At 42.2% G+C, this 13,637-nt stretch overlaps 1 protein-coding gene across 9 annotated transcripts in view; it reads right to left on the reverse strand.

Moving 5' to 3' along the window:
* LOC148428372 (pleckstrin homology domain-containing family G member 4B-like) overlaps positions 1 to 13,637 on the reverse strand; it is a 32,789-nt gene that overhangs the window by 14,147 nt on the left and 5,005 nt on the right. For 6 of the 9 annotated variants that reach the window (XR_015868412.1, XR_015868410.1, XM_088439238.1 and 3 more), the window contains exons 2-7: positions 2,796 to 4,552; positions 2,346 to 2,519; positions 1,624 to 1,744; positions 1,380 to 1,473; positions 596 to 682; positions 329 to 445 (exon numbers count right to left, since the gene is read on the reverse strand). Coding sequence is in view for 7 of the 9 variants with exons in the window: in XM_088439238.1 (XP_088295364.1) it covers positions 329 to 445; positions 596 to 682; positions 1,380 to 1,473; positions 1,624 to 1,744; positions 2,346 to 2,519; positions 2,796 to 4,350 (2,148 nt within the window). In the remaining 2 variants the exon portion in view is untranslated. Of the gene's footprint in view, positions 1 to 328; positions 446 to 595; positions 683 to 1,379; positions 1,474 to 1,623; positions 1,745 to 2,345; positions 2,520 to 2,795; positions 4,553 to 10,231; positions 10,441 to 13,637 lie in introns of those variants that run through there. The other 3 variants (XM_088439257.1, XM_088439219.1, XM_088439275.1) reach the window with 3 other exon arrangements.

Consider the following 13,637-nt stretch of genomic DNA (forward strand, 5'->3'; position numbering starts at 1 on the left):
TGATTCCGAAGCGTTTCAGGTTGTGTGGAGAAAATGAAGCCTCACGAAGCGCTTGTGATATTTTATTTTCCTCCGCTAGATGGTGCTCTTGGTTTGAATATGCTATGGAAATGGCATACATTCTCATTGCGCAAGCCTTGATATTTAATAAAAAGCACCATCTAGAGGAGGCAAAAATATCACAAGTGCTTCATGAAGCTTCATTTTCCTGTCATTAGTTTCAGGTCTCTATAGAGCCATAATCAGATCTTAGCGTGTCATTCCGAATGATTTCTGGCTGTGAGGATAAGCAACTTAGCGATCGGGACGGGCGTGCTCGTCCACTCACCCGATGAAGCTCCATCCGGTCACAGTGGTCGTAGGGCAGCGTTCCGGCCAAACGGAAAGTGCGTTGACTCTCCTCCGCCATCTTGTTCAGGGCTTTTATCGATGTCACCACTTCAGTCTGTGAGGTCCATAAAAAACAACATCAAGAGTTCTTCACAATATCAATTAGAGAGGGGACAGTCTTGTTGGTACGATCAGCCCAATAAAGCCCAATGTATTTGTATTTATTTATTGTAATAATTGCTTTTTGACATATAAGATGACTAACCTGCATGGTGGGGCATCTTTCTATTCGGGCGCTGTTTGATTTATCCACAAAAAACACCAAACTCTTCACGGCCTGGGGTGAGTGCTCCTGAATACATTCATTTTTACGAATTCAATAAGACACAAACATAATTCAGCTTGAGTGGTGTGATAAAATATGAAAATATAAATAGAATACATGCATATATCATATAAATAATCTCTCTCTCTCGCTCTCTCTCTCTTTCTCTCTCTTTTTAATACTTTTTCAATGAAATATTTGGGTAAAATTTTATTGGCGTTGAAATGTTTTTCATGCGAATAAATGGAAAAATATTCTATTTTTATACATACATATATAAATATTATATTTTTTTTTGGGACTGAAAGAACCCTAATACGAAATGAAATTTTATCTATTTATTCAATTAATCAATAAAATTAATTACAGTAATTATATGAGCTAAAATATGAAAATAAAAATTAAATTAAAATAACTAATTATAACTAAAATAATTAAATGAACTAAAACTGATAGTGACAGAACATGTCTTTTGCTTTTTTTTCACTTATTAAATGAAAAAAAAAAAAACCCAGCACAACAGGCTCACCAAAACAAAGGTACAGTGAATTCAAAAGGCCACTCACTCCCGATATATTTGAGATATTGAAAAAAACGAAACCAAGCTAAGTCCTCTTAAAACACTTTCCCACCATTAACATGACTTAAAAATCTAAAAAAAACTCAGCTGATTTTTGAAAAGACTTTTTAAGGAGTGAGACAAAAACAAAACAAGAAGTCTTACCTGCAGCGCCATCAAAGCCTTGTAGAGCTGCGGAAGAGGATTTGAGTTCCTGCCATCAAAGATTAGGCTCATCCCAGCTTCTCTGATTTCTCTTCTGAAAATATACGTACACACAAACATTCACAATTTTTATTTATTATATTGCGCTTTATTTATTGTTACCTGGCTATTGATATTTCAGCCACGGGCCGTACACTAATAGCAAAATATTTCTGATGAAGGCAGTGTTTTTCTGCAGGTGCACCTGATGATAAAGTGAAAGTAGAGGAACATCTCCAAGAGCTCCCGGCTGGTCACCGTCGAGTTCCATCCTTGGTGGTCTCCATAAAGCTCAACGATGGCCCGGCCTGCCCTGTCTCTGCCTCCTGCGGGGGACGATCAAACAAGAGGCGGCCCACATTTCAAATGTGTCTTTGATTAAAGGTAAAATGTACGGCCCACCTCCGCCTTGCGCTGCCGTATTTTCCGCGCCAGAAGCGCAATAAGGCGCGTCTTCAACGAATGGCCTATTTTAAGACCGATTTCAGATATAAGGTGCACCGCATTATAAGGCGCATAGAATAGAAGCTACTGTAGTGGCTGGGGTTGCGTGATGTATCCACTAGATGGAGCTAAATGGATGGAGCTAATAAATACATAAGGTTGATAAAGTTTCATTCATCACTGTCCTTTAATTCAGAGTTTGAAATGTCTGTCTGCATTTGAATGCGCCATATGTTTTGTCTTCACGTTGGCAGCTCGCGGAGTCTTCAACGTATCGAGCTAGTTGGAATGCATCTGGCATTCCGAGGAAAGACTTCAAAATAAAAGCCTCAGAAGCATATCGGATTGTCCATGTATTATTCGGTGCGTTCATTTTGAAGTTGGCGCTTGAGATGTCTACGGGTCACCTCTTAAGTCGAGTGAACCCTGTGAAGAAACTATTTCAGAAGAGAAGCTTGGACTTGGAGGACTATTAGAACTTGCCTGTGAGAGCTGCTACTCCTTGATAGATCGGATGAGTTCTGGGGTCTGGAGATCCCAGAGGTAGGTGGTCCGGTCTGTGACTGGCATGAATGGAAGATGCTTGAGGGTTGCTCTGGAATTCTGCAGCTGGATTTGAAGCATTCTTTTTACCAGCGGTTGATTTGATTGTCTCATCTGGAAAACCATGGAGGCGTTTTTTCAACTTTATTTTATAGATATATTTATCCCACATGTGCATTTCACACACAATCTATATATATATATATATATATATATATATATATATATATATATATATATATATATATATATATATATATATATATATATATATATATATATATATATATATATATATATATATATATATATATATATATATATACACATGGACCTCATTGCCAGCTCGGGTCACATCTAAGGTAAATATGAAGTTGTTGAGTGGTCTACCTGTGGCCATCTCGGCTTGGTTGATCTTGGATGAAACTAATTGAAAGGCTGTGGTTTTTTTACACTTGACCACGTGAAGCTGAGGCGCATCTGCACAGGTGCCGTCACGTCGGCCCCTCCGGACGTTTTCACCATCAACGAGGACCAAGCGGCACTTTTCGGAGGTGTCCACCACAGCGGTGGATAGGGAGGAACATCTTCCATCTGATTCCTGTTTGTTCTTCTGTGGAGAAATTGGCAAGGACGCAGTTGGACTCAACTCAGTGGGATCGGATGTACCAAGTTGTCCTTCACAAGGATCGAGATGTTTGCACCAAATATATGATGAGCTTTGGTGTTTGGTGGAGATGACACATGCCTTTGGAGGGTCAGTATCGCTTTTTGAAGCTCCTTCGTCCTTTGTTCCACTCCCATTGTGTAAAACAATCCAAGATTTGTCGTATTGTTCCCGGAAAGGCACCGTGGTCCTGTGAGATACAAACTCTGTCCTTACGCCATATTGCCCGGGGTCTGCAGGCATACAGACACCAGAGTTTTTATCTTCTGCTCTCCAAAACGGAGCAGATTTCTCTCCTGAATCCTCACGAGTGGTGCTGCTGCCACAGGAAGGGTTTTGCGTCTTTTGGTCATGACATTGAGGTGTCCCGGTCGGTCGTATTTCAGCGCAACGTGCGATGTCCCCATCCTCCGCCAGCGCACCCAAAATCTTCACTCTGGGCTTCTCGTGCTGAACAGAGACAGGATTTCGAAGAGCGGCCCGGTAGGATTCCCGATGACGACATCTCAACTCCTGAGTTTTGGAGGGGATTTTCCCTTGTTTCCGGGCCATGCACGGGCTACAGGGTTTATCGGACAACTGGACGGCACCGGCATACCGAAAAGGTTCAGAGGGTTGATGGGATCGGCAATGGTCGGGAGAAGATGAAGGTTCCGCTGCCAAGTTTGCATACGGTAACGGAGCAGCCTCTCGTCTGCCGCAGTTTTGCGTTTTCTTAGGTAAATGCGAAATAGGTAATTGTTCTTCACATGGGTTGAGCTCCGTTTGTGCTCCTGGTTGAATTCGCACCTCTGATTTTTGCTCCGATGTTGCCAATGGAGTGCATCCAAAAAGCATAGACGCTTGTAGAATATCGATATAATCTTCCTCGGCCGATGTTTTGTCAAAAAACTGATTGACATCCTTTGGATTTTTAATCTCGTTCTTGACTTCAGCATGGCTCAGAGCTGTAGAATTGTGAGCGTCCATCGTCGGATTTTCTTGCGTCCCATTAAAGCGGCTGTTCCATGTATTTGGAGATACCCAGCCAATAGGCTTTGGATCCGTGTCTTTGTCTAGTCCTGATGAGGAAGCTGTGCTGGAATCCACGAGGCAGAGGGACACGGCGATGCCGTCCTTGGCTGGACATATTCTGGTCTCAAGAGAGAAGGCGGGTAAGAACGAGGTTTGTTGAGTCACACGGTAGTGTTTGCTAGGAGAAAGAGGAGGACCGAAGGAACTGCCCCTTGAAAAGTTGGCGGGAGGTGATGGAGCATCGGAACGAGGAGGAGAGGCCATGCTACGCCTTGAACTTGGACGTGGATGAGCCACTAAGTCAAACGCAGTTTCCGATTCACATGGTAACAGTATCTCATCCTGTTCTGCGCCATAAGTTCCATTGAAAATTGGGGTCTCCTAAACTGCTTCCGTCTTCCAGGAGGCCGTAGACCACAAAGCCAGATGATGGTGTCGCTTTGTCAATACGAGCAACCTTGTTCAACTGTAAACACACAAAACAAAGAGGTAAAGCTTACTTTATCACTTCATTCCCCATCTACCAATCCCAAAAAAATATTGATCCATATATAAGGTGCATGTGATTATAAGGCGCGCCATCAGCTTTAAAAAAAAAATGCTTTTAGGTGCACCTTATGGTGCGGAAAATACGGTAATTGCCCAGTGCTACCTACACATCACATTGTTACATTACACACTAAATCAAATATGTTAATTCAATATCATCAAGACCGGCTTGGTTCTTACTGACTACTTAATCATTTCCGGCCTTCAAAGTCTCGATGAAAAAACTTCAAAAACTGAATTTGCAAACTCCGAATCCCAGTGAGTACGAGGCTGCCCGGAGGCCGGTCCCATTCCTCACGCTGCTGTTAAATAGCGCGGCCCGTCCGTCACCTGTCCGGGAAAGAGCTGGGCGCTCTGAAACATTTGCTGCTCACTGTCAAAAATGCGTCCCAGTGAAGGAGGTGAGCGCGTGTGTGGCCGCTCCGCCGCGGACCCCGCTTTAGCGTTTCGCATTTCCTTTGACAACTTTGACCTCTTTTGGCTCAACTTTATTTAGCCCGCCGGTGACCTCGGGGTTAATGTATATATTCGCGTATGTCGAGCCTCGATGATGTGTTCGGCATCAAGACGGATGAGTGTTGACGTGGCGTATATTTCACACACATTTCTTTCTGGCGCATGACTCACTTTTTTTTTTTTTAACGCTCGTAATTTCTAAATTACTATATTTGTATCGCTGTCTTTCCAGGTACTTTACTGACTCTTCGACCCGGTTGTATGATTAACCCAACAAACTTTTTTTTTTTGTATTGGGATGCGCAAACGCCCCACACGACCAACCATGTTTGAAAAAAAGCCCAAGAAAACCCACACGGGCACGGGGAGAACATGCAAACTCGACACAGGAAGGCCGGGGCCAGCTGGATTCAAACAGGTCTCATAACTGCGAGCGCCCCCTAAAAAACAAAAACAAAAACAAACCTGAGAGAGGCTGTCTTTTTAGCGAATAACTCCTCAATGAACATTTCTTTTTAAGGCCAAAAATCAATCTTCCACACCGCAAATGGCAGAATATTCAAGTAGGGTGTTCTTTTTGAGACGCGCCCGTGCTTCAGCCATGGCTTTTTGGAGGGCATCTCCTCCCCAGTGCTCATCACCGCATCATGTAAAAAGCCTTACGCAAGAATCAGTCCAACTGTTGTTTATTCTCGATCTGCCGTCGCATGTTTATTTCCTCCCTCGCTATCTCATTACCTTGCATTATCATCTGGGACGAGCGTCCGCAAAGCGCGTCTCCGGAGCCAGCTGTGACTCAGTCCCGCCACACCCCTCTGGGACAAAACACTGGTCATCGCCATGACAGGGAGAAGTCGGCAGCGAACACAACAGAAATGAGCAATGACAACAACAGTGGCTACTGTGCAGCAGCCTTTGCTTTCACAAAGGAAAAAAAAAGAAATAAAGACAGAATATTACAAGAAGAGGGTCATATTCCCATCCGTCCATCCCTAAGTCTGCCACACAGGCACGGGGAGAACATGCAAACTCCACACAGACAGGCAGAATCGAGCTGGAATTGAATTTGGGACTCTGAACTGAGAGGTGGGCGTGCTAACCACTCCTCCATCATGACATATTTCATGAGGGGGAAAAAAAAGCAAATGTAAATGAATATCAAGTGCTACTTATAATATTTAAATTGTAGAATTGTTAAGAAAAGACAGTACATCAAGCAAAGGCTGTCAGTGTCTCTCCAATATCCAACATCGCTATAACGCTATAACTAAATGCAAGAATTATATATCTTACTAAAATGTACACAAATCACATTTGATTAAATCAGTCATAAAACTAAATTACAAATGCAAATCATTTCAATACAAAACGTTAATTAGATGGAAATGAATTCTTATCAATGCAAAACCTTTGCTTACCAAAAGGAAATACCTGGCACAAAGGAAAGTTAAACGTATACAAGGCAGCTCTACATAGCATGCTAACATTAGCTAGCACGTTATCCACAGTCACAAGTTGTTGGCTCAACAAACAAACTCATTTTGGGCATATTACCCTAAATGACAACATTCTTACAAGGAAAGGACAACTTACAGGGCCGCATTTCACAGAGAAACACATTTTAAGAGCAGCCACACAGTACTTCCTCACTACAAAATGTAATATCAACAGCGGCCAGAGGCGGCGCCAAAAAACAAAGATCAAGCCAAACAAAGCATAAATGAATGAGCTGTTAAAGTGTCAGTTTAATCGTCAGGCTCTAAATCCAGGATCTAAATTTGTTATTTTAGCATTTTTGTAAATCAATGACTTTTTTGGGGAGCAATTTTCTAATTGTGTTAAGCTTTTATTGCATGTTTATCCCAAGCCGCTGAAGCAACAGTTTTCCACTCAACAAAAGCATAACATTATTAGCCGTTATTATTATTATTGTTACAGTTACTTATGTTTAACGCGTCGATGACCATTTTTTGCAAAATATCCATTTCCGGCTCGTTTTGCACTCTGATTTTGAAAACGATGAAATAATGCAATTTTTGCATCAGCCCAACCGGAGGTCACGGCATTCTGATTTGTGCAAATTGACATGGCTCAACAAGTATTTGAAGTAGCTTACTTAAAGCTTGCGCTCACTCAGGCCCTGAAATAAACGAGCGCAGTCGCATTACTGAGGATAAGGTGACCTACTGTGGGACATGAGGATGGTTTCAATATCTGTGTCCGCTAACATCAAGAAACAAAAATAGGCTTTGCACTTTTGGGATTTTACGGCGCTTCATATGGACGACTGCAAAGCAATTATCCCTTGGCATTTCGTCCGCGTGAATCGCCGGAAATTCATCTAGCACTTCCCCTTGTTCATGTGTTACTAAAAGTGTGTTTTCATAAAACAATGGGACGCCCCACTTCCGATGATACCTTCGAGGATGCAAGAAAGTAGGGAATTTGGGACTCCAGTTTCCCAGCTCAATTTTGGAGACTTCTACATATAAATTTGACATCAAACCTATACAGTAGTTATAAGATGTCTGTTTCTGAAAACCAATACAGTTGGACATTTCAAACTCATGTAGAAAAAAGGTCATTGATGCATTGAGCATGGATAACTGTAATAACTCTAATAATAATAATAATCATCATCATTATAAAATTGCTCACGTTAGATTAGATTAGTTATAATTAGATTCTATGTAGCATTAATCTGCAAAAGAACATAGAATCTTGCTAAGTTAATGATTCACAAAACTGTATACCGTACTACATGTGTATGTATGGATATACGTGTGTATGTATGCATGTATACACATATGTATGTATGTATGTATGTATGTATGTAGATATGGAGCATATATATGCAAAAAAATGGAAAATTGCTCAAGGTAATGATTCACAAAACTGCATACATTATATATGTATATATATATATATATATATATATATATATATATATATATATATATATATTATATATATATATATATATATATATATATATATATATGAATGTTATATACATACAGACAATATACATACATATATACATACAGTACATATGTATATATCCATCCATCCATTTTCCACACACATGTGTGTGTATGTGTGCGCGCTGTCCTAGCAACATTGACTCTGGGCTTCCAAATGCAGAATTGCAAGTGCGCATTTGGAATCCCAGCCAAACTACTGAAGACGCAGACAGTTGGCAAAGCATGAAAAAGCCACGCGGGCAGAGGACTGTCGAGTAACGTGGACATGAGAGGACAAAATGGCACGTCGCGTCCCTTCAGCCGCATAGCAAATCGCTGGCTTGGACTTGGAGCGAGCCGAGACGAATCGCGCCGCCCGTCAGTCAAATACCTTGGTGAATGAGCAACCCTTCCACATTGTCACAAGACCCGATAAAATCCTACATAAGCACTATGCACAATATCTTGTATCAATGCATTGGTAAAAATTGGACAGTCCAACTAAAGCCCTTTCGCAAAGTATACAGTCATAAGTAAGAATGTGTTTCCAAAGGGAGGAAAAAAAGGATGCTTTGTGCGGCGGGCTCAGCACAGGGGTTGATTCCCAGCACCGAGGTGTCTCCCAAAGCGGGAACGGCGGACGACGGCGGCCGGATAAATGCAAACAGTCACACGCGAGGTCCCGCCAAGCCAAAGCCTCCAGAAGGGCCGGGCGGGTATTTTCAAATTCCCTTCCCGGCATAACATTATTCCGGCCAGTCGCCGGCAAACAAATACGCCCTGTGCGCCATCTGGCCACACCCTCCCTGCCGCCACAAGGTGGGACGACGCGGAGGAAAAACAGTCAGGGAGCAACCTCCCAATTGCTTGCGTACCAGAAGAACAAAAAGGACACCGTGCCTTGATTTACTAGTGGCCCCAATCACACCATTTTGTAAAGTTGAAATGGTCCCGGCGTTTTGGGACAGCTCGTCATTGGACCCAGCGTGAGATGGATGATTTTGTCAGGACGGCGTGGCTCCTGCGCGACTCACATAGCGGGAAGTTGAGCAGATACACGGGGAGGCTTGTGAAATCCCGCCTAATCCTCAGCAACGTGAAACCTTCACCTTAAGTCAAAGAGCGGGAACGCCGCTCACGCTTCATGCGTGTTGCAACAGAAATGGCGGCTTTTCCAGACGTTGTAAATAAAAAATGAAGGGGGCAACTTCGCGACGTTAGGATTAATGGTTAGGGTTAAGGGTTAGGGTTAGGGTTAAGGGTTAGGGTTACCTTAACCCTAACCCATTGTTTACGATACGCGTGAATATGTGAATGGATAAACGGCTCTTTAATTTATATGTGGCTTGAAAGACAGATGCTTACATCGTCTTCGTCGGTGTCTATCAGCATGTCATAGGTTGCGTCTGGCAAATCTTTGGGCCATGACAATCCCATCGTTGTCTTGAGTGTAAATGGACTTGTTTTGAGCATTGATGAGCAGATATGTGATAACAGAAGGGAAGTGTTAGAATAAATGCACATAAGTTATCCCATAATTATTCTTTATAAGGGTTTTTATGAATGAAACATGTGAAAGTGCTTGTTTTTTTCGCTAGCTGCTGCTCGCTAGCTAGCTGCCGTTTGCGGTCAATTGTGAGCAAAAAAAATTAAAACAGAAGCTGTCTTTGTGCGACTCATGTTTTACACTTTTAAGTTACATTACAGGTTGACTTCCTTTTACTTGTGTTTAACTGTGTTAAAAAGAAGAAATAGGCGAGATGCATTAGCAACGTCAATGTTGTCCCTACTTATTTGTCATTGAAGAAAGGATCTAGTCTTTTATCGTTAAAAATAAGGTAAGTAAAGTCAAATGTAAAACGTATTTTCAGTTACTTTTAGAGAACATGGGCCACTTTAGTAAGGACGGATTGACTGAATTGCCCTAATGTGACAAATAAATCAACCAGAATCTGAATTAAAAAAAAAAAATGAAAGGAATAACGATAATAAAAATACGACGATAATAAAAAATAATTGAAAAAAATAATCCAAAATAACGAAAAATGAAAAAAAAATGCTAAAAATGCGACTTTTAAAATGGACACTTTTAGAGCACACAAGTTGAAGGTCATTTTAAAGTCTATGAAGACTCGGTAGTTCCCAAGATGTCAAGCGAAAGGAGACGTTGACATTACCATCATTTGGCCCTCCCGTTGCCATTCCCGCTCTTCATAACGCCGTCGCTGAGGCGCCCCGATGCGTCCGAGCTTGAGAAGCGGGACCGAGAAGCGTTTGACAACTTTCCACAAGGCGTGTGCGCCAAGTCACTCAGTTCTCATTTCTACCCTCTGCTCCTCCATTCTTCATGTATGTGCTTCCCTTTCTGCGGCTGCGTGTCCAATGGCGCCCGCTAAGCTGCTTGGAAAGTGACAGTGTGACCAAACATGAGTCCAGATGAGAGCCAGAGAGAGAGCGAGCGAGAGAGAGAGCGAGTGAGGGAGGGCGGGAGAGAGCTTGTAGCCAATCCAAGTACATATTTTGCTTCCTCACTGGCGCTTTTTTTCCACTTGTACCTACACAGAGGCTTTTTGATGTTCACGTTACATCAGCGCTTCTCAATTTTTTGCAAAGCCCCCCCCCGTCCCGTCCGTAAGAAAGAGAAAACATTTCACACCCCTCCATTTGCCGCAGTGACGATAAATAAAATCATCACCTGTAAAGAAGACATGAGTCTGCCTTTTTGACATTAAAAGACCAAAAGCAATATAAATCAACTTTCAATAAATGTTTACATTTCACAGGCTTTATACAGCTTACAGGTTAGACTGAAAGCGAAAAAAGTGTATCAAATGTTGAATACACAAATGCTCTAAGGAGATGTTTCCTTTTTCAATCAAAAGCAAACTAAAAGGTTGTTTTGGAAGTAATATTGTAATGTAAATCTTTCATAAATAGAGCCACTTTTACATGTAAATAGCCTAATCCGTTCCAAGTCCCCCATAATGCTCCTAAACGCTGTAAGTGAATATTAAATGATAAAAACGCATCAAAACGATAACAAATTCCTATTAGAATGACATGAGTACATAATCAAAATATATCACGTGAAGAATACAAAAAACACACTCTTCGACCCTTTAAATTAATCATATAAATTCTAACAGTTGACAATATGAATGCAGTTCACTCGTTTGCCTTGAGATGGCGCTGGTGTGTTGGTGATGGGTGTAGAGAGCCCTCTTTTTAGCTAGCTATCAACATTCTTTAGGAGTGTACGGAAATGAACAGAGTCAAAAAAGTTGAATTTGAACTTTTTTTTATATCTCTTGATTCAGGAATTATTCAGGAGTGATAATATTTCTTTTGATCAATGATTATTTTGATCATTTTAATCATGTAAGTTCACTTAAGTTTAGTCTGGAGTCATGCAAAGTGCTTCCTGTGTGATGTCATAGCTAAAGTGCTAACCACGCGCTAACCACGCTAACGTCAGACGCGACAGCCCAAAGTGCTATGTTACATACGCAAAATTTACATATGTAAAAATGCATTACAAACTGTAACAAGTACGGTAGACACCCCAGGTTGTGATAACGTATTACAGTCATGTTGGCTCATGTCTCAAGTTATAGCGTTTTACTTCCTGGTTAGAAATACCGGTAGCATAAAACTCATATTTCGAAAGAACTTAAACCGCCAATGAGCCAAAAGTATTTTATTTGCACATATCACAGCGCGAAAAGTATCATGTTATATGCCCATGGAAAAGGAAGTAAAGCCTGAACTCTTGCATGTTGTGTTGTTTTTGTTGCCATAGCTTTTACTGTTGTTCTATCCGTGCTCCTCCGGGCTCTGCTAATGCACTGACTCTTCTGGGTGACATGGCAAATATGCCACGCTCACAATGGAGAGTGACGTCCGGTGCGCGCGCTCGTGCCTCAGTGTGTTCGCGCTGGCCGGAGGAGACAAGCTGTTGAATCAAACCGACTCAGAGAAGGCCTTATTGCCCTTGTCCCATTTCTCCACGCTCCCAACATCTTTTAAAAGACTGCATCACCGTATTTGAAAACTTACCATCGATAAATATATGATGAAAACCTAATTTTGGTAGATTGTCGATAACATTTCTGAAGAAATGTGAGGTTTTTTTTTTTTGGGGTAGTGACATTTCTAACCAGGAAGCGAAACGTCTCGTTTACTGAAGCCGCGCACGAACAAAGAAAGAAAAACTGATGTGCACAACTATGATTTTGGAACGTCAAGAACTAAGATGTAAACGGTACTTCACATAGAGTAACTAGGAAGTTAGTAGCAGAAGAAAAACTGCCCAGCATGAATGGACTGTATAAAATTATCCAGTGCTGCATTTCTATACAATGAAGCTAACGTGTAGTTCCAGCTGTGGCCTCGAGATTGAGACTAATAAACACTGCTGTTTACTTGGCAGGCGGCACTGTGCCTGGTTTGCTTCCAGCTAGGGCCTTTCTGTGTGAGGTTTGCACGTTCTCCCTATGCCCAAGTAGGTTTTCTCCTCTCACAATTCCAAAATCATGCACGCTAGGTATATTGGACACTCCAAATTGCTCTTGGATGCGTTTGGGAGTTAGGACGGTTGTTTTTGCGTGTGCCCTGCGATTGGCTGGCTTCCAGTTTAAGGTGTACCCCGAAGACGACCGGGACAGGCACCGGCGCCAGGAAATGCACGATGTCAAGGGGACGTCCCCATTGTGATAGAAAAAAACCCTTGTGTGCGTGTACGTGGCAACCTTAATGGAGCGGACTGCTCGGAAAGGGCTAATCCCATCCAATGATTGAACTAGCGAAGCTCCGGCCGGGGCTTTCTATTTTTAACTCCAAACATCCTCAGAACTTCAAGCTCGCGTCTTCAAACTCCGACTTAGCAGCTCGCACCTCATTAGCATTCCGCGCGACACTTAGCGTAGCTGCGGATAAATCTCCTACGGCGAGCAAGCCTGGGGTCAACGCCAGGCTACATGGGAAGTTGCCAGAACTTAATATCCGTGCGCTCGCTGCCTTTCCTAGCGCAAAAAGTGGCAATTCACCTCATTCAATCTGTATTGTATCACAGGTACTTTATTTTTTTGTTCCTTCTTTCAAGTAAGAACATTGGTCGCTTGCTAGCTATCAACATTGTGCCGTTTGTTTGGGGTACAAGGTAATGAAGCGAATCAAATCGTTCCACTTTGAAATGACTTGAGATACTAACATATATGTATATGTGATGCGTTTTCACAAGAACAGGTTTATGTCTCAGAAAATGAAAACTGACCTTTTCTTACCTTTATTACAAAAGGTAAGAGGATCCCAACGCTTTCTTTCCTCTTTCCCGATCTCTTTCCCGCTTGTGTGTGACGGACTCAGAGGACTTTCTCCGCAACGAACAAAAACAAACACGAAAAAAGTAGTACTGTTCTCACCTGACTGGCCAGGTGATCTGTCAATAAGTTCAAAGAGCACCCCCAAAAGATACAAGACACGTGATTGGCTCCGGCACGGCAATCTACCAATAAGGGCAGGAGTTGTAACGCACTCCCGCTCAGAAGTTTAAATCAACTCCTCACTGGTGCCCGTGTCTTGTAG

The sequence above is a fragment of the Hippichthys cyanospilos genome, chromosome 2 (genome assembly GCF_059441005.1).
Source record: "Hippichthys cyanospilos isolate Australia breed blue-spotted pipefish chromosome 2, RoL_Hcya_1.0, whole genome shotgun sequence".
Classification (NCBI taxonomy): Eukaryota; Metazoa; Chordata; class Actinopteri; order Syngnathiformes; family Syngnathidae; genus Hippichthys; species Hippichthys cyanospilos.